Consider the following 22,094-nt stretch of genomic DNA (forward strand, 5'->3'; position numbering starts at 1 on the left):
AAGAGTGATAGAAATGGAGATTAATCACTGGACATAAAGTCTCCAAAGTCTCCAAAAGCTGGAACAGTACTGTCATGATGTGTCCTACTTTTTTTTCTTTAAATGCACTTATTTGACATAGCTGTCACAGACTTAGTCGGCTGTCATAGTTTTGTCGGCTGCTGCTAACTACTAAAATAACCATTTTTTAGTATATAAAATTTATATTTACTGTAGTGCAGTTTTTTCAACGAATATGGTAAAGATGAAATGTGCATTTCAATTACTTTCAAGATATTTTATACAAAGATGACATCACATAGTTATGTACGTAATTATATTCCAAGCACTTCAATTAAATATTGAATGGATTTGAATTATAATATGAAAAAAAACAAGATCAGTGCTGTCTGCTTGAAAATCTTTTGAGCTGTGTGTGAGCCTGTAACATCAGCTCTAATGTTTCCAACTACTTTGACTTCTCAAAAATTTAAACAAAGCATTAGCCATTTGGAATATGTTCTTATGATGTATAGACTTTGAAGCAATCTTTGTGTAGTTCAGAACTAAGGTAAAGGTGCCCCTATTCCTTTTATTTTCCCATTATACGTAAAATTTATTATTAGAACTGGTGTTCTCTAATTTGACATAGAGTAGCAGTAGCATGATGGTTTGTTTTGCTTTCAGCTGTTTAATTTTGTACATATTCCTAAATTTAAAGGGAGTCTTCTAATATTTTTGTCTACTGAATGCTCTTAAAAATACTCATGAAGAGCTCTTATGGCTTTAATTGTTATTTAATCCCTCTAACCTCTCTTTACTATCCAGCAATTTACTATCCACATTCTGAGTTGGCAAGGAAAAGAAGAAAGTTAATAAAGTAATCAGGGTAATAATCCAGGGATGGGAGGTGTTTCATACTGAAGAAATGGCTAAGTGGAGCATTTGGAAATTATCATAGATTATTACTATTTTAATAACTTTTAATCCCAAAGTGTTAGGTGGCCTGTAGGGGTAATCACAAAATAAGTAATCAATAATAATAATGGCAGTTTATTTAATAACAGTCACAGTGTATCACAGGTTATTTATGTACGGCCTGAAGCTTATCTGAATCTTTTCAGTGGTGTCCAGTGACAGGACAAGAGGCAAAGACAAGAGTGGGAACTAACTGGAACACAGAATGCTCAGTGTGAACAGTAGGAAGCACTTCTGTGCTGTGTGAATGACTGAGCATTGGACAGACTGTGGAGTCCCCTCTGTGGAAATGTTCAGAAGGCATCTGGGCGTGCTCCCAGTCAACCTGCTGTAGGTGCCCCTGCTTGACACTTGGACCGGGAGGCCTCCAGAAGTCCCTTCCAGCTTTAATCCTTTCATGAAAATAACGCAGGAAGCATCACAAATGTATACCAAAAAAATGTGTAGCATGGACATAATGCATAGAGAAGAGAAACAATTTCCTGTAAATACTGCTTACTCTGTTAATCTAAGTGGCTGTCTCCAGTGACTATAATACTTTAACTTTTCATTTGATATTTTGATCTATTGAATGATGAAAGAAATGGTGTTCCCCAGAGGTCAATATTGAGGTCACTCTACTTTAGTATCGTCATTGTTGATCTGGACGAGAGGATTGAATCCACCCTCAGTAAGTTTTGAGATGACACAAGGATGGGAGGAAGTGTTGATATGCTGGAAGGTAAGAAAGCTCTGCAGAGAGGTCTGGGTAGGCTGAATCAGTAGGTTGAGATCAATTGTATGAAGTTCAGAAAAAGCAAGTGCCAGGTCTTGCACTTCAGTCACAACCCCATGCATCACTAAAGGCTTAGGGCAGAGTGGCTGGAGAGCTGTGTGGAGAAAAAGGATCTGGGGGTTTTAGTTGACACCAGTCTGAACATGAGCCTGCAGTATGTCCAGGGGGCCCAGAAGGCCAGCAGGATCCTTGCGTCAAAAATGGAGTATCCAACAGGATAAAGGAGGTGATTGTCCCTCTGAACTTGGCACTGGTAAGGGTGCAGCTCAAGTACCGTGTTCAGTTTTGAAGACTGAAGTACAAGAAAGACATTGAGGTCCTGGAGCATATCCAAAGAAGGGCAGTGAAGTTGGTAAAGGGTCTGGAGCACAAGTCTTACTAGGAACAGCTGAGAGAACTGGGATTGTTTAGTCTAGAGAAAGGGAGGCTCAGGGGAGACCTTACTGCCCTCTACAACTACCTGAAAGGAGGTGGTACTGAGATGGGGGTTTGCCTCTTCTTCCACCTAACTAGCCATAGGAGAAGGGGTAATGGCCTCAAGAGCCAGGAGCAGTTCAGATTAGATATTAGGAAACATTACTTCTCAGAAAAAGTGGTGCATTGTAACAGGCAGCCCAGTGAACTGGTGGAGTCACTGTCCCTGGAGGTGCTCAAGAATCATGAAGATGTGGCTCTGATGGACATGGTTTATTGGGCACGGTGGTGATAGGTTAACAGTTGGTGTAGATGATTTTAGTGATCTTTTCCCACCTTAATGATTGTATTATTCTGTGAAAACAAACAACACTTCTATTTTTATATGCTGTTTTCCTCTCTTTTGTTAATGTTGGTTTTCACATGCACGCTTTAGACAAAAGAACTGCAATACAGTATCTCATTAGAAAAAATAACAGAACTGACCTTGGAAGCTAAATCTGAATTTACTTTCAGTACCATATTTGCAGTGCACAATTGAGATAATTTTTTTTTTTTTTTTTTTTTTCCAGGTGTTGCACTGCACTTATGCTCTTTCTCAGAAAGCATTAGCTGCTAGGCAAAGTGCCTTGAGTAGTGGTTACCACTGCTTGAAGTATTAGGTTATGTTCACTCTCCAACATACATTTTGTTAAGCATTTTCGAAACTATGAAGAAGTAGTGATAGACTTTATAATTAATTTGACAGTATCGTTGGTGCATTGGAACAGGATCTTGGATCAAGCTAGGAATTCTATCTGATACTAAAGCAGTTATGCTGAATAGAGGTACTTAGCCTAGAATTACCAGTTTTTGTTTTCAACACTTTTTTCAGGAGCTATTACTCTTAACAAAAATATCCAATTGCAATTTTTTAACTAAAGCAGTGACTATGTCCTTTGAGAAATGCAAGAACTGAAAAAGAAGCACCATACAAAGAATTCTGTATACTTTGCAATACTGATGATGGCCCTGGAAATGCACACAGATGTCTAGCTTCTGTTCACTGTTTCTCATGCTCTGTGCCTTTGTGTACAACCACTTCAGAGAAGCAGCCTAGCCCAGAAGGGGTGTAGGTGGTTTATCTATACTGATGACTTGTAGGACTTTCTTGTTTACATGTAAATACTTCGGGTCGCACCACTTAAGCCCTTTTTTGTAGATTACATGTTGCCTTTCATTCATCTCACCCCAGGCCCTTTGTTCTGTCCACTATCCCCTTACAAAACTGCTGGTAACTGGACCCACAGCCCAGCTGCTCCTGGTTTAAATCCCTCATTATAAAGTGAGCTTTCCTGATGGCAAAGATAGTTTTAGCCCCACTTAATGAAATGGATGCTATCTCTAGTAAGCAAACAATGATCCTTGGAGTCCAATTGTCATAGAACCCAGTGTCCTGTTGTCAGCACCAGTTCTATAACCTACTGTTGACACATGGTATCAGCACCCTACTCCTCATACTTTTTCACATTGTTGGCAGGATCATGGAGAACATCACCTGGACTTTTCCACTTACAGAATCTCTGGTTGAAAAATTAGTGTCTTTTAATAGAATTAAAGTAATTGATGAGTTGCTAGATTTGTTTTCTGTAACTGCTGTACTTGCTAATATCATTTCAGTAGAACATCTCTTCACAAGTTTGTGCTGTTCTGTTGTTTGTGAAGGTAATCTTGTTGTTCGTGTGTATTGATTTGTAGGCTGGATGTGTAATATCGATGTATTGCCTAGCAAGGGCAAATGCAATTTTGAGGTGTTTGCAGATAAAATTAATAGGTTGATGAAAATAAAAGGATTATGACATTCATTCAGCTTGAGTGTCAATATGCTTGTTCTCTGTGATTTTCTGGAAACATGGAATTTCATTATGACAATCTTTGATTAGTATTTCTCTTAGATGCTTAGTAATATGATTGTCCTAACATTTTTTTTTTATTTTTATTATTGTGTTTTTGGAGTTGGCAACAGTAACCACTTCCATTGGTCCCTTCCAGCTGTGTATATCTGTGTTTCCTCTTGCTATCACTCTGCTATTGTAGCATTATGCTAATGTAAATTATATGTGAACACACTTTATATACTTTATATAAAAGTATCACTTTATATACTTTATTCTATGCCATTCAGTTAATCACTGCTCATCCCGTAGATCCTTAAAAAGATTAAAAGATTAATGAAATCCATGTTGTTAACTGAAGTATTAGCAACCCATCCTTATAGCAGCAGTGTTCATCCGCTTGCTTTGGTGTAATAATCTTAAGGCAAGCAAGTAATCTGTATTTAGTAAGAAACTGGTGTTAAAACATGGAAATATGTTAATATTCTACAAGTACTTATAATATTACCCTTTGTCACTGTGAATGGCGTGTATAAACTTCCTTCTTTACTGCTAATAACTACAGTTGGCTCCTTGCATTCATTCAGCATTTCTTGTTTGAAGACTGTTATTCATAAAATGTTTATTTACACAAATATTAAAAAGGAATGCTTACCTGAAACTCTAGGGTATTATTAATACTTGTTTCAATATATACTATTGGCCAAGAAACAAGTGTTCTGGATTACCTGTTGAAAGTTGATGTTCTGAGAAGCTTTCCTTTACTGTGATGTGAAAACACACTGTATAGCCAGAAATTCTTCATAAGTGTACTGATGACTCATCATTATAAATTCTTAATATGTGAAGATTAGCTTTTTATTCTGACCCTTAGAAGCATATTGTTACTGCATGTTATTACAAGATCTTGTTCACTTTACCTTCTGGTTCATTTAATTTAGCCTTGAAGAGAAGAAAAAATAAATTTCCTACACGCTTAAAAGTAAATAACACATTTCTATTTTCTGCCTTGATGAATTATTTTGTCTAGACAATAAAGCATATGTAGCTGATCAAAACTTTTGAAAACTCTAGCAGTTAAAAAAAAGTAAATAAGTTCAGCATAAAATAGTCCAGCAGCAAAATAAACAGTAATCATTAATATGACACATTTTAACAATCTTGTTTGATTAGTAATTGATAAGAGTTAGACTCCTTAACCATTTAGTCTAGATATTTCAAGTCTAAAAGACAGAATGAGGACCCATTGAGTCTGTGTATAAAGAAATTGCTAGGGAACTTAACAGACAACGTGAAATTTTACAGAAGAGTTTTGCTTTAAAGAGCTTTGCTTGTATTCTATCTGCTAGACTGAAGAACTACTAATCTCACATTCAGCATTCAGCAGCTGGGTTTGGGCAGTATATTTTTCCCACTTGGAGGGGTTAATTAACTTTCTTTCAAAATGTGCCCTTTGTAGCTTCCATACATGTGATACAGCAGGCTCTAGCTATACAAAGCAAGATCATTAACAGGTGGGTGTGCCCAACTCCTTAATTAGACAGAATGAAAAGAATCTTTATCAAACAAGCATCTGTTACTTGTGATACACCTGACTGCCATTAGGCTAAGATGGTATATTTTCTGATGAAATATACAGTACTGTTGCTTATATGTAGCAGAAGTGAGAAATGGAGAGACATAATCTAGATAATCAAAATCTGTTCAAGGAACACTGATGCAGTGTAAAACAAATATGTTGGCTGACTCAGGAACATAATGTTAGAAAAACTAATAGTGAATAGGAAGACATTAAAAGTTTACTTCCATACTTTCTGTGAGGTATCTGCAAGAGTAAGTCTGTGATGTATAATGTGCCACTGTGAAGAACTGCATTTAGGATAAAGACTTAGAGCGGAAAGATGAAAAAAATGTTTCAATAAATGAATATTAAGTCGTTAGGTATATTTCTGCTTAAGAAAAACTGACAGCAAAGTTTATATTTCCCAGCCATGCAATAGCCATCCTGGCCTACCTTCTGATAAATCAGTCTATAGAGCTACCAATTAAGCTATCAGATTATTAGTCATAGAATCATAGAATTATTTGAGTTGGAAGGAAGCCTTAAAGGTCATGTCGTCTAAATCTCCCAAATGAACAGGGACACCTGCAGCTAGATCAGGTTGCTCAGAGCCTTGTCGAGCCTGGTCTTGAACATCTCCAAGGACAGGGTTCCCACCATATCTCTGGGCAATCTGTTACAATGCCTCACCACCCTCACTTGTAGGAGACTTTTTCAGGAAAATTCTACTCAAACTAAATCTCCCCTTTTTAAGTTTGAAACCACTTCTCCTTGTCCTATCACAGCAGACTCTGTGAAAGTCTGTCCTCTTCTTTCCTGTAGCTCCTCTTCAGATACTGAAAGGCTGTTATCAGGTCTCCCTAGAGTCTTCTCCAGGCTGCCTAGCTCTCTCAGCCTGTCCTCATAGGGGAGGGGTTCCATCCCTTGAATCATTTTTGTGGCCCTCTTCTGGGTGTGTTCCAACAGGTCTTTGTCTCTCATGGACTGATGATTCCATACCTGGATGCAGGTCTTCAGGTGTGATCTCTCTAGTGCAGAGTAGAGGTGCAGGATCACTACCCTTGCGCTGCTGGCCACACTTCTTTTAGTGTAGCTCAGGATACATTTGGCTTTCTGGGGTGTGAGGGCACACTACTGGCTACTGTCCAGCTTGCCATCCACCAGTGCTTCCAGGCCCTTTTTGGCGGGGCTGTGCTCAATCTTTTTGTCTCACTCCAATTTAAAGGAAAGAGAGGAGGTTCTTTTAATATATGTATACCCGACAGCGAGATTAAGACACAACAGGTCATATGTTAGCTAGACCAGTTTATTACAAATCCTAATTACTTAAGGATATGGGGAAGGGAAGATGGGCAATAGAAAGGAGATAAGAACAAGGAGTTTTTGCAGAGAGCAAGAGAGAGAGAAGATAGTCACCATTGTGAGTCCAGCTTGGTTTGTAGTCATTTGTGGATCTCAGGAACTCATCCAGTCACCGTGGGGGATGGGAGAGAGCCAAGAAGCTTTGCAGCAGGCAGGCCCTGGGGGATCTCTTCTGAACAGGTTTCTCCCCTCTTTGCCAGTTCTTCTCCAAAGTCCTTAGTTTAGTGATGGCCTTTTATCCCCCATTTCTCAGTTACTCAGTTACTCTCTGTTAGTGTGACAGACCTGGCCAAACAGATAAGCCAGCAGGGAGCGGTGCCTTCATTGCCATGCACAAGCATTATCGCCTTTTGCACTGGTCAGATCCTTCAAGCCACAACCCCGAAAAAGACTGCCCCACTTCTGCTTATCTTTATAATCAGAAGTACTGTGGCACGGTGATACCCATCACTCACCCCCCTCTAGATAATCTGAAAGAGTCAGTTAGACTCTTACCACCAGAAAGGCCTTACAAAGTAAGCTTTGAGGCAGAAAAGAGAAACAGTTTTGTCTTTCAGACCTTTTCATCCCCCAGTAGAAGTGTACAGTGACTCTGAGGTAGAGCAGCACATCACACTGTATGGGCTTAATGCTTAAATGCATTGCTGGCACCAAACTGGCAGCCAGATGTGAAGATTAAATGAACTCAGTCACCAGTGCACTATGATCTCCACCCCTGGCTCAACTTGAGGCCATTACCCCTTCTCCTATGGCTAGTTAGGTGGAAGAAGATGTCAACCCCCATCTCAGTACTACCTCCTTTCAGGTAGTTGTAGAGGGCAGTAAGGTCTCCCCTGAGCCTCCCTTTCTCTAGACTAAACAATCCCAGTTCTCTCAGCTGTTCCTAGTAAGACTTGTGCTCCAGACCCTTTACCAACTTCACTGCCCTTCTTTGGATATGCTCCAGGACCTCAATGTCTTTCTTGTACTTCAGTCTTCAAAACTGAACACAGTGCTTGAGGTGCACCCTTACCAGTGCCAAGTATAGATTGATGAGATGACAAAATTTGAAGTTTATCAGGTCAGTGTAGCAATGCTGGCTGTACTGTTGTCCGAGGACAGGCCATGGGATTCCCAGAGGTATCTTTCAGTTCTCTGTTGGAGTTCTCTCCCACAAAGCTCTGGATTTACTCTCATGTGTCCCTTTAACGTCTTATGTATTATTATGTGGACACTGCCACTTATAGGACTGGGTTCAAAGTACCTGATTCTTGACTACTCCAGCATCCTTCAGCATCCTTCAGTACCTAACAACAGACTGTCATCTAGCACTGACACTTGTGATCTCCCGTCTCACTGCTTCTCCACAGTAACTGATGACTGACTTACAATCAGGGTATCCTCTGTTCTTGTCACAAAGCTGTTATCTTTTTCTGCACTAATGTCAACTAGACACGCTCCCTGACAAGTGCTGCAAAGACAGGAATGTATGATATTCACTCTTAGATTGAAGAACTCCAATCTGATATTTCAAGCATCTTGAATTACAGTTGTAGTGATCAAGTACTGTGTCTGAGATGTGGCATGGTAACTAACGTAGATGTGGCAACATGGAACAGATTCTTACAGTCAAAATGATATCTAGCTATAGTCAGCACTCTTCCTCCCTTGCAGTGATTGACATGTTTGTACACTCTAACTGGGAAAACAGCATGTAATTACAAGTAAAGCTAAAGGATGGTAGGAAATAATGCATTTTAGTTCTTTTTGGTTGTTCACTTTTTCTTCCCAATGGAGAGGCAAAATAGTACTTTTTTTCTAAATAATTTCAATACAAAAAAAAAAAAGTTTTTGCTAATAGTCACTTTGCTTTCTATGTAATAAGAATATTTCTTTACAAAAATCTTTGGCTTTAGGATTTGGAAGGTCATCTGCAAGGGGATTAAATGCAACCTGAAACTCATGGTTTCCTGTAACAGCCAGTTTCATTGCTTTTCTTCTAAAAATTTCAAACTCACCCAGTTTTTTATCTTATTCGCAGTGGCTTGATGCTGAGCAAGAACTGAGAAAAACTTGAATTGTTCAATTTAGAAAATGGTTACATTGTATAAGTAAAAGTTCAGCAAAATGTTAAAGCTATAATGCTCATTCAATTGGGAATGTTGTTACGACAATTTTTTTTGTTTTGTTAACCCCCAAAAACACTCACTATCCCATTGTGCTGTGCTGTGACTCTCTTCAAAAGATATGAAGATCAGTGCCATATATGTTATTTCCATAGATAATTGTAAGCATATTTATATAAAATATAAATTCCCTTTTTGCCTTTATTTGCAAAAATAGTTTTCTAACTCTCTAACTCAGTTTATTTACAATGTGGAGAAATTTAGTTTTGTGCACCTACAAGTCACTTTAAAAAATGATTGCATGGGAAAACAGAATTTTTTTCCTGGTCTGTATTACTGGAAGTTGACTGTTCTTGTTAATATTATTCAGTTAAAATAGACTGATATGTGAATTGTGATGTTGTTCTTCAAATTAAATAATTCTATTTTGGATTTTATGTTGCATTTTCTATAAACGTGCACAAAAAAGGAATGGAATTTGCTCTTTCACAGTAAATGCATTTATCCTGAGGACACCCATTTTTAATCAGAATTTTAAGCTCTTATTTAATTAGGACTTTTAACATTTCAGTAGTCATCTGTAAAGTCTGGTTTCTTTCTGCATTTAACTTTTGCCAGGTGTGCTGTAAAGAAGTATAGAGGTCAGACATCATAATAACTTTGAGAGCTTATTGAGTTACTTAAGACAAGTTTGGTCGTTAGTTTTCAGTCAGAATATTTCAAAAGCAGTACAATCTCCGATGTACTATAGGCATGGGTCACAAAGTTTAAGCCAATGTTGTTCCCAGCTGGCAAGGTCCTATCTCAGCTTGTCCCTTACCCATGCCAAATTTATATGCCTATTTCCTGCTCAAATTAATTTGCATGCACAGTCAGGAGGAGGGACTGCAGAAACCTGGCTTTAAATCAGGTTAAACTACTTTGGAACACAGCCTTGAAAGGAAGGTCTGTTATTGCAGCTGGTTCAGTAGTCAAGCAAGGAGAATATTGAAGTTTCTAATGAGCTTTTTAGGTTTAGTTGTGCAATAACAAGTTCTTCAGTTCTTCCTCCTATGAATTAGTATGCCCGCGAGTCATTAGATTTTCAGTAATGGCTTTGTTTCAGAAAATGTTGTAGGTCTTTTTTTTTTTTTTTTTTTTTTGGTGGGGGTTCTTTGTTTGGAGGAGATTAAATGGTACTTTCTTCCCAGCTACCCATCTGTTCTTATACAGTTAAGCTAAAAAAAAATCACATATTGGTATTCTGAATATTTGCAGACTTTTCATGGGAACTTATTTTAGTGTGGATTATAATACTACTAATCTTTAGTGATACTGGTCCTCAATTTGACAAAATATGCTGGTACTAATATAGATGAATAGGGATTAAGACAAGTCAGATTTTTGGATAGCGTTTAGGTTAGAGACTACTATTGTGTTCACTGTAATCCTTCACAGAAGTACACAGGCTTCTGTTTTGAAAGTATTAGGCAATGAAGTAACTGCCTCATCTGGTTCTTATTTATACTGATTAATAACCCACTGCAGTTATTATTTTTTTAATCTACTTCCTAATTTTCATTTAATGTTGATTTGCCTTCCAGTCCATTGTATTGCTACTTCTGCCACGCAAAATTGAGAAATCCTGTAGTTCCCTGTATATTCCCTGTAGAGCAAAAGTCTTCCTCAGTTGTCTTTTTGATAATGTTTTCTTTTTAGAGCATTTTCTTTGTCTCTCTTAACTTTTTTGTGTTGAATCCAGATTCCAGTTGTTTCTTTTCAAATGTCAGTGTCAAAATTCTTGCTGCTCTTCTACTACTTACCTACTTCTGTATGGTTTTGTTGGCAATGAGTTCCTTCTTCTCATAGTTACAACTACACAGGTTGATGTAATGCTTTCTACTGAAGGTTATTTGAGTTCTTTTTCGCTGTGACTCTTTACGTGCTTTTTAGAGTCTTTCCAGATTATATCCCTTCATTCTGTAGTCTGTTGGTTTAGCTTTAAATTTCATATAGACTTTTTAATAAAATTTAGGAAAACAGAAAAGGAAAAGATTTGAATGTTGACCGGTTATCTACAAGTGTGGGGAAGACAATGCTTACTGCTGAGTTGTCCCCAAAGTGACAAAATTCACATACCTAAGTGAGATGTTTCTATGTATGTAAATAAAAGAATGTAAGATAATACTAAGATTAAAAAAACTAGCATTTGCAGTATGCTAGTATGAGAAAAGCCTTTTAGCGAACACCAACGTTGATACTAGCTGATTTTATGGTCCAAATAGGGTAACAAAACCCCCAAGTTGCTGTGCTATAATAAGTGCCAAAATAATAAAATAAATAGATGCACTAATCTTACAATTTTGCTTTTAATTTTACTCAGAGATCACGATGCAGACGTCAGAAGCTGGGTCGGATACAGGTTCAACTGTGACTTTACAGACATCTGTGGCTGGCCAGGCAGCAGTGCCCACGCAGGTAGTACAGCAAGTACCAGTTCAGCAACAGGTAGGTGGCTGTGAGCTTTGAGAAGATTGAAAAAAAATCAGGAGGGGTAGTTCTTCACAGTGTAGTGTAGAACATGATATTGTAGGCTGCTAAATGAACTGTTTTGCTCCACTTTAATAATTTTATTTTGCTGAAATTAAAATAGCTACCTAGGAAGGCAAGCTGTTTTCTGAGTCTGTTCTTTATGCTAATGCATCCAAAAAGCACTAGTAATACTCGATGTGATTCTGGCAGTAGATTATTGTATACTTCATGGAGTAACTCACAGAAATTAAATTTATATTACTGAATATTTACACTTGTGTCTTTACATAATATATTTATGATACTGCTTCTTGTATGATTTCTTCTTTAATTCTCAGTTCCAAGCAAGTGCAATATAAATGTAAAAAATGCATCTCTAGGCTTGATTCACTGCAGATCTTTACACATTGTCATACCTCACACCTTGTATCATGAAAAACTGTTTTCTTCTATCCGACCTAAGTCTCCCCTTTTTCAGTTTGAAACCATTTCTCTTTGTCTTATCACAACAGACCTTGCGAAAGAATCTGTCCTCCTCTTTCTTGTTGCTCCCCATAGATACTGAAGGGCTATTACCAAGTCTACCTGGAGCCTTCTCCAGGCTGAACAGCCCCAGCTCTCTCAGCCCTGTCCTCTTAGGGGAGGGGTTCCATCCCTTGAATCATTTTTGTGGCCCTCTTCTGGATGTGTTCCAACAGGTCTTTGTCGCTCATGGACTGGTGATTCCACACCTGGATGCAGATCTCCAGGTGTGATCTCACCAGCACAGAATAGAGATAAAGGATCACCTCCCTTGCCCTGCTGGCCATGCTTCTTTTAGTGTAGCTCAAGACACATTTGGCTTTCTGGGGTGTGAGGGCACACTACTGGCTGGTGTCCAGCTTGCCATTCACCAGTGCCCCCAGGCCCTTTTTGGTGGGGCTGTGCTCCATCCTTACATCCCCCAGCTTGTAGTGATAGTGGGCGTTGCTGCAACCCAGGTGCAAGACCCTGCACATTGTTGAACCTCATGAGCTTCACCGGGGCCCACTGCCAAAGCCTATCTAGGTCTGGATGGCATCCCATCTGTCAGACATGTCAACCACACCACACAGTTTGGTATCATCTGCAAACTTGCTGAAGGTACAGTCAATCCCCCTGTCGATGTCATTGATGAATTTAATAAAGGGAATTGGTACTGACTCCTGAGGACACCGCTCTTCAAATAACGCTATATACATCTGTGCTGTTTTAGCAAATATAAAATTTTGGCTCAGAATAAGAGGCAACTGCATAAGGATGGAATAAGAGCATTTCCCCTCTACAGCTGTATTTAAGCCTCATGTCTTTTGAGCAAAAGAGTACCTCCTGATATTTTCAGCTAAAACAAATCCCTAATTTTCACATAGCTTGTACAAATATGGATCTCATAAAACTCTACTATGGAACTCCAAAACAGAAAAAAATCAAAGATGGAAAAAAAAGATGAAAAAAAAAAGATGAAAGAAAAAATAATAATAATCCAAAGGCAGTTAAATTAATTTAACTTTCCTGGAAACTTTTTTTCCCAAAATGAAGTAAAATAGGAAATAAAAATGGAATTTAAGTTACTGTATAACAACAATTTTCAGCTCCATAGAACTTCCATACACAAATTTATTCTAAAGGTGACTTACTTGTCGTTCCTTGTCAGGAAAAGTATTTTAAAACCTTAAAAAGGTAGAGAAAGTCATAGGTATATACTCTGCAAAACAGTGTGGTCACTAAAGCTTCCTTTGGCATCAGAGTCAATCAGCTTGAGCAGTACTGAGTTTCAGAGAAACTGAAGCATCCAAGAGTATTACATTCTTATAACAAGAATATAATAGCTTGTACAGAATGGCAATATGACCTGCATTTGCTGACAGGAAGTATGCAGGTTATGGGGAGGAAATAAATTCCTTTTATTAATAAAACACAGTAGTGTTGTGTTGGTTTTTTTCATAGGGAGTAAGCCACTTTCAGTGCTTTATGAGCAGGGAGTGAAGTGCTTTTTGGGAGAGGTTGAATGGAAACATTTTAATAATGGCATAATTTCACATTTCCCCAGCTTTACTACTGGGACAGAAAATGGAACAAATCCATTACATAACAAGTGACAAATTACTGGCTCTATGAACAAAGCCTGCTTAAAGATATTTTCTCCATATATGGGTTAGGAAGATCAGTTCAGTGCCCTGATCACTCTTCCATTAATTACAGGCTATTGTAGAACTAGAGATACTTTTAGAGTTAGGCTTTGAAACCACTGTGATCTTTGGCACGTATGTTTCGCAGTGAAGCACATAAACATTTTGCCTTAGTATTTAGAAATATTCTTACAGCCCTCTTTTTGAAGTGGAGAATTTGTATTTCATGTTTATATATATGCCAATTATGTAATTATGTAATTATATAATGATTTATGTGACAAATCAGAAAGCTGTAACTGCAAATAGATAATTTAAGTATCATACAGTGTGTCAACATTTCTATCATGTGGTAAAGTTGGTTTCAAAACACTGTTAATTTTCTGAATTCGTATTTTAATACTGAACTAAGAAAAACTTCCTGTGAAAATTTAGATTTTCCTTTCACAATCTGAGTCAATACTGTAATAGGCTATGAAATTTATGATTATTTTAAAACTCTTTAGATTATTGTGGAGTTAAGATATTAAAATGAAGATATTCTTAATGAGCTTTGGGAGATGATCCATCAAATGTTTGAGACTCAAATATGTCTGATTATTGCAATTCTCAGGAGCAACTGGGTCATGAAGAAGATGCTACCTAGCAAAACATCTGAGAAAATCAGCAGTCATTTAGTTTACGCTAAATCTATTGCATAAACATGCACACTGTCTCTTGCTTTATTTAGTTCCTACTGCAAGGTTTGCTCGTCTATGAAGTCTTTCAGTCATTTTACTTTCTTTAGATTCTGGACTGCACCTGAGCTAAAATACAGCTTATCTCAACAACAGCTCATGTAAAATATGGATTTCTTAATCTCTGCTATAGCAGAAGACAAAAAATTAAGACTGGACAGGAAATATGCATAACCTGAAGCTGCTTTACATAGCATACGAGTCCAAGGAATTGTCCAATGATATGTTTTAACAAGGCAGACATGCTATCTTAGCAATATAGATGAAAATAATAATATCTTATTACTTCTTTTTGTTTATCTCATTAACATTAGAAACAGCTTACCTTGGAATGTGTTGTAGCTGCTGATATTCTGGAAGAAGAGTTACTCAGAATGAGGTTTTTGATTCATTGGCGTACCTTTAAGTCAAAACATTAATCGAAAAAGCCTTTTACCTCTGTAATTTAACTCCAATTAAACAGATGCGAAAATGTTTTGATCTAAACCTTTATTTCTGAATTTAGTGCAGCACACCATAGCTGTGTGTTTTTGCACGTTAAGCTGTATATTAAAATTTGTATTGTTCAGATTTAAATGGAATAAGGAAAAGCATATGTGTGGACAAAGGATACTTTTTAGTAAATATAATTCCTTATTGCAAAGCATAATTATGATTTATTTTATCCTTTTATGTTTTTTAGTTAGTTCTGTCTTTAGCAGTGAAGTATGCGTGTTGCATGAACGTACATTTTCAATGTTAAGATTTTTCTTACTAGATTTAAAATATAAGTATTTTGTAAAAACAATATTCTTCTGCATTATTACTATGTCACCAGCTTTAGTAATTTCGAGAACAGTGACGTCCCATATTGTTTAGAAGCCAGGAAATTCACTGAGGCTTTGTTCCTTCCTTTTATCACAGTATCTTTATTTTATGATGCTCTTGTTTTCAGGTGCAGCAAGTGCAAACTGTACAGCAAGTACAGCATGTCTACCCAACCCAGGTTCAGTATGTGGAAGGAAGCGACACAGTCTACACTAATGGAGCTATGTAAGTTGGCAAATGATTAGCATTTGAATGTTTACTAAAATGTAAAGTTAAATATATATTGTCAGATTCTTTCAACACCTGTATTTTAAGCTGGAAAGAAAAATGATTGAGTCAAAATTATCATTATTTGAAAGCTAAATTCAGTTTATTAAGATATAAGTGTTGTGTTTTGGTCGGTCTTAAATGAAGTTACCTATCCAGCATGGTGCTGTTTGAAGAAGCACCTTTTAGGTCTATGAGTAAGTTTTGCTATTAACTTTATTATAGCATTACCATCTTTGTAAAAAAAAAAGATCTCTTCCCATAGGCTTTCTGTCTTCTTGGGTGCAGTTCTAGTGGTAAATACATAAAATCCTGCAATGGCTGGATTTTTGTTAGCAGAAGTAGTAATGTAATTTAATTCCTTTATTTAATAAAACAATAAAAATATTTTTTCCAGAGGAATAGGAGAGGCAGAGGAAGGAGGGTAACACTATTTTGTTTTGCTGATTCTTAAGCCTTTTTTCTGGCTATTATTGTATGTTTCCTTTTCACCTAAACATGCTTTTCCACCATCAAGTTATTTTCACCAACATGCAAGTTCAGATACATAGAATGAATAATCTGTGGGACCATTGGAGGTCATCTAATTTCATCGCTGGCTTGAAGCAGGACAACATGAGACAGCAGTGTGTGCTTGAAGCCCAGAAGGTTAATTTTATCCTGGGTTGCACTGAAAGAGGGGAGGCCAGCAGGATGAGGGAGGTCATTGTCTCCCTCTTCTCTGCCCCATCTGGAGTACTGCACTCAGCCCTGGGGCCTCCAACACAGAAATGATGTGGAGCTGTTTTAATGGTCCAGATGAGGCCCATGAGGATGATCAGGGGGCTGGAGCTCCTCTCCTCGGAAGAAAAGTTGAAGGAAATGGGCTTGTTTAGCATAAAGGAGGCTCAGGGAAGATCTCATTGCTGCCTTCCAGTTCTTAAGAGATGATTATCAGAATCTGACTTTTTACACATTGTGACAGTGATAGAATAAGGAGGAATGGTTTTAAAGAGGAAAGATAAAGATCAGTTGTTAAGAAGAAATTTTTCACCCAGTGAATGGTGAGAGATTGGAACTGGTTACCCAAAGAAGCTATAGATGTCCCATCCCTTTGGGTGTTTAAGGCCAGATTGGATGGGACCTGGGCAGCCTGATCTGGTGGGTGGCAAACCTGCTCATGTCAAGGGAGTTAGAACTGGATGATCTTTAAGGTCTCCTCCCACCTAAGCCATTGAAACACATATCTAAGAAAAATACAAGATGAGTGGGTGGCTGGGAAAAATAAGTCTTACAAACTATGAATGGATAAACAGCCCTAACATACTGTTTGCATACAGGAGGCTATACATTTATACTGATGCTTCTGATACAGCTGCTAACCATTTCTTCTCTGTGCTTAAAACTGTGCTTCAAAAATAGGTAGAAATAGGAACTTGATTCTATAACGTAGCTTATACTTCTTGAATGAGTTAATTATTTTTAAGTGATGATTGTCATGTTTCTGAAAGTGTTACCATTTGTTTTCCATGAATTAAAGATAAATATTTTCCAATACTAGCAAGCTTTCATTAAGTTAATATTTAATGTGGAAAAAGTTTTCTGAAAAAAGAATTGATGCCAACATTTCCTCTTTCCTAGATGACAAAGGGTAATTTGAAAACTAATTATGAATATTATATGGTGGACCCTTTTATGTTATGCTGAATGTCATTGCCTCAGTAAGCATCTTCCCCTGAAATTAATAAACCCTCAGAGGATGAAGTAATTATGGTCCTTCATAAGAATTTTTATAAAGAATGAATCCTCTACACTGTTGTTCCTGTTTAAACAGAAGAGTTCGAACTTCTAGAATATCCAGTTCTGGATTTGAGGTAGTCCATGGTCTCCAGCTTGTCCCAGATATAGCACATAGGGGTTGTCAGCATTTGTTGTTCTGTGTGTAGTCTGTAGCTTTCCATTTGCAATTAGTACATGCAAGCTTCTCTTGTCAGTTAGCACTTGTAAGTTCTCACGTGAGCTGATAGTAAGCGCACTTCTCGCAATGTGAGTTGGGTACTACGTGAATGCTTACAGTCCTTAATTAAAAGAGAACCAAATATTACTTGTTACTGTTAGAATAAATCTACAGTAATCCATGTTTTTTTTGTGTTTCTGTATGTGAAAATATTTGTTAGTTTCTGTAGAACTAGTTAATGGGATATAGCACTTAGCTAGTGATCACTTAACAAGTGAGCCTAATCCAGATTGTCTTTTCCTCATATAAAAGGAGAATTTGCCAATGATAAAATTTATTTTTCAAAATTTTTAGGAACATTAACCTTTCTGGAGATTTATTTTTCCATTGAGAATGTAACTGATCTTTGTTTTTACTCAGAATTTGTAAAGGCTGTCTTGTGAAATTAATTTTCCTTTATAATTCCATACTTCAGATTAAGAATGGCAAATGTTACTTCTGTAAATGGAAGTTACTGAACTTATGCACAAAATGTTATAAAGGAACAGGGTTCTGGGTTACCACTGGCTAACTTCCTTAAGAGAATAGAGAATTGGTTTTCTATTTGCCGTTTTTATGATTACCTAAGTTACATGGTTTAAAAAATATGTACTTTTTTCTTGTTTTGCCACTGAATTTGTTTGTTTAGAGCTACATCAATGTGGGATTGACATTTTAAAACTTCTGAAAGTGAACCAAAATCTCACAACATCCCTAAACAAATCTGACACAGCTGTGTTGAGTTCTGCTGTGACAGAAAACACAGAGGCCAACCTCTCATGCTAAAAATATTTAGGCAAGTGTTTAGACTGCAGTACATCTTTTTCTATCCATCCTACTGAAATGTGTGAACAATAAGCTTTTTGGATTCTGACAAATTCATATAACTATGTTAAAGCCAATTTGTCAACATACTCCTACTCTGAGATGTCTGTTGCACTTTAAGCAAACAGTTAGGTTTGTAGATGATGTGATTGACAGGAGTGATCACTACTTTGTCTTTTGGGTTGTTTTTCTATGATTATATATTTGATTTATTTTATGACTATGCTAAATCAAAATCTGAATTGTAACTCAAATCAGACAAAGGATATATTGCATAATCTACTCTCATGATCTCATGATCTCATGATGAAACTCATGATCTGCAACTGATAGTTAAGGTGAAAACATTAATTAATACAGAATACAGTTTTACTGGAATAAAAGTTCCAGTATGTCCGATGAGTTTCCCTTTGTTACAAAATAAAGTACATATAAACTAGCATGAACCCATATACAGTAGCAACAAAGGATGCACTTTAAATATTTAGGAAGAATGCCTGAATCAGTTACCTGATTCTTTATTCTAATGGAAGTTTGTTGGGTTTCACTTCATGTTATTTGGTTTTACTGTATTTGTGGGGATAATGATGTTGCAGGGGTTGTACTGTGAAGCTTATCACTTACTTGAGAATATTTGATGTTATCTACAGTTGTTTATGGTTAATAACACATTTGCTTGTCATGCACATCACTTTACCTTGAAGCTAAAATGAATTGTTGTTGCATTAATATGTGCAGGTTTGTCTGAGTAGATACAGATAAAAAATACTGTGGTTGCGCCTGTGTTAAGAAGCCAAGCAAGGCCCATGATCTAGACAAGAACTTTTTCTTACTTAAACTGTAGTGTTTAATAATATACGTAACGTGATTAGTCTCAAAATTGATATTTTTTCTACTAATTCTCGTGTAACAAAGAGAGTTTAGTTGTTGAGATTGCCTAAGAATTGATGCTGTTGAATCCAAACTGTAGCCTTTATTCCTCACATTATTCACTAATTTATGGTACTACGATTTGTATAGCTAATGTGGACCAAACACACCTTTACTGCAAAACCAACAATTTACTGTTTCTCTAGTTGAAGTCTTTTATCTGTCTGATAGAAGGGTTATTATGAGTACAATTCAAATTGTTATGTTCCTGGAATCTTTCCAGTACTTGCTAGCATCTTTTCTTTTTTCTCTGATGTTATGCTTACCATTTGACTAACCCTATGCGTACTCACGTCAATGGCTTCCATGTAAGGAAAAATTATAGCAAGTTATGACTGTCACAGTTCTATGCCTAGAGAGGTATGATCAATGGTGGAGTTTTTCTACTAATACTAGATACTCTCGCAGCAATTCTGTATGTGTTTTCTACAGGAAAGACAGTCATTCTTCTGTGGTTTCCATTTCTGGTTTGCATCTTAATTTACCAGATATTATGTGTTTTACATTTGCTGAATACAGTCTCATACACATAGTGCTCTTTGCTATATTTTGATTCTACGGTCATGGATTGTTTATTCTACACAGAACAGCTATTTTATGTTACTGCCTATTATTTAGAGAAATGCATCAGTGCTGGTATAACAATAGTTTCTATACCGCATGTGTACTAAGCTAAAATAAAACTGAAATAGGTTACATAGCGTTTCCCAGATTATAAATGTTACAGCTAAGTTAGAACAAAGGTCTAGGCCAGCATAGATACGTCCAGATAGAAGATGTCTGACAAGCCAAAGTCTTGAGGTCTAGTAGATTTAGTACAAACACTGTTCCTAACATTGGCAACACCATATTTCTTGGATTCTAGGACAGTTGTACTTCACCACCAGAATTTTTAGATGACTGCAAACTAACAGCCCTTATCTTTCTAAATTACTGATCATGAGAATACCACTTGCAAGAATTCTCCAATGTTTTCATTTACTTCATTCTCTGGTTTATAGATTTTCCTACAGTTATGCATTGTGTGCACTTTTATGATTTTATTTTCATGCGGAAAAAGATCTTGGACTGACTGTGAAAGATCTCAATAATTGGTAATCAGCGTCTGTCAGTAACATATTTACATTTTGATTGTGACTGCAAAACTATCAGTGAGTAAGAACTAATGTGAAGTTCCTTATGTTGAATAATACAGCTCTATTTTAAGTAAATTTTATAAAGCTGAATCTATCTGATATATTTTAAATTTCCAAATACATAAAAAATATATGTGAAAAGAAAATCAAGTTTTTATCTTTATGGAGCAAATTGCATACTTTAAATTTTTGTTCTCCGTTTACAGATATGATACTTAGAATTTCACAGTCAGTGTTGGTTTTGATGCTTTTAACAGGGAGATTGGTGGAAATAAATTGTACATTTTTAATCAGTACTTCCACCTCTGGCTGTCTTTAGACCCATTGAGGAAGTTTCTGTGGAAGAAGTTTACTACTTCATTGCATTTGATCTGTTGTGAAAAACCCTGAATTAATAGTCTGGTTACAGGAGCGGCTTTTTTTTGTGAGGAAGCAGAAGGCAGAGTGAAATTGATGACTTAGCCTTCCCCATTATCATTTGATTTCTGTATCATGTTCTGTTGTATAAGGTATTAGGGTGTACAGTACTTTTCCTTCTTCACATGGCGTATGGCACACAGCCTTCAGAGGCTGCAGCAGTCCATTGGCTTCATTGAGGCCTTCTCTCTCCTGTTCTCTGTAGTTTTCATGAAACTCACTATCAGCTTTGGGACCACAGGAATATGCTAAAAAGTTAAAGAAAATTCAGGATATTTTTCTCATGGGAAATTGACTTTCTTAGGTTTTTCTGCACAGAGGTTTTCTGCTATATTGCTATACCAAAGCACTGATTGTGAGCACTAGCTACTCTGCATTTAAGTAGCAATGTTATGTTTATCTGCTATACAGCTAAAACATTTGAAATCTTAGTTCTCATCTATACTGTTTTTCATATTTAATATATAAGTAAATAATCCCATATTTAACTAAATACCACTAAAGGCTAATATTGGTTACAGAACTGATATAAATGAAATACTTAAATGCCTACCTGCTGCAATGGTTTGGGCAATCCATCCCAAAACTCAACTGAGTACTTCAGAGTTTATTACTAGATTAATAAAACTATTATTATAACATTCATTTATTTAAGGTAGAATTAGGGAAAAATCAAACATTTGACACTGACAGGTTGTACAGCTTCTGTGGAGGCTGCTAACATTTCAAATTGTACAATATAAAGGTATACATCTTCAGCTAAAAAAGTACATTTTATCCAGTGTTTTTTTGTTTTGTTTTGTTTTGCCAGTTGGTGTCTACAGTGGATAATAAAAGAGCACTTCCTAATTACTTATTTTGCAAAACACAGAAGTTACTGGTATACATCAAATTGAAAACTAATTTAATATGCTTAGTATACATGAGTTAACTTATCTGATATTCTAACCAAATCCTGGGAAAAGAAATAAATGTTTGTTGTTTTTGTTTTGTTTTGTTTTGTTTTTTTACTAAGATGAAGAGTAATGGAAAAAAAAATCCTTCAGCAAGGTAGACATTTCTAAGACATAAACTGGCATAATATTATAGGTGATGCTTTCTAAGCAAAAATGTGAAAGGTTTCATCAATTATTTGCTCAAAGAAAATGTGAAGCTGTGATCAATTCATGTAAATACAGAGACATAATGGGATGTCAGGAGCACAGATTTATAGTAGTAAGTAGATCATAGTCTTGACATATACATAGAATCAAGTAATAGATGCAGCTTGGAAGAAATTTTTTCCCATGTACAC

At 36.6% G+C, this 22,094-nt stretch overlaps 1 protein-coding gene across 2 annotated transcripts in view; it reads left to right on the forward strand.

Annotated features, from left to right (window-relative positions):
• RFX3 (regulatory factor X3) overlaps positions 1-22,094 on the forward strand; it is a 118,576-nt gene that overhangs the window by 52,738 nt on the left and 43,744 nt on the right. For both annotated transcript variants that reach the window (XM_042875444.1, XM_042875443.1), the window contains exons 2-3: positions 11,411-11,535; positions 15,378-15,475. In XM_042875444.1, coding sequence (XP_042731378.1) covers positions 11,419-11,535; positions 15,378-15,475 — 215 coding nt within the window. In that variant the 5' untranslated portion in view covers positions 11,411-11,418. The remainder of the gene's footprint in view (positions 1-11,410; positions 11,536-15,377; positions 15,476-22,094) is intronic.

The sequence above is a fragment of the Lagopus leucura genome, unplaced genomic scaffold, assembly GCF_019238085.1.
Source record: "Lagopus leucura isolate 7727_CA_CO unplaced genomic scaffold, USGS_WTPT01 Super-Scaffold_100014, whole genome shotgun sequence".
NCBI lineage: Eukaryota > Metazoa > Chordata > Aves > Galliformes > Phasianidae > Lagopus > Lagopus leucura.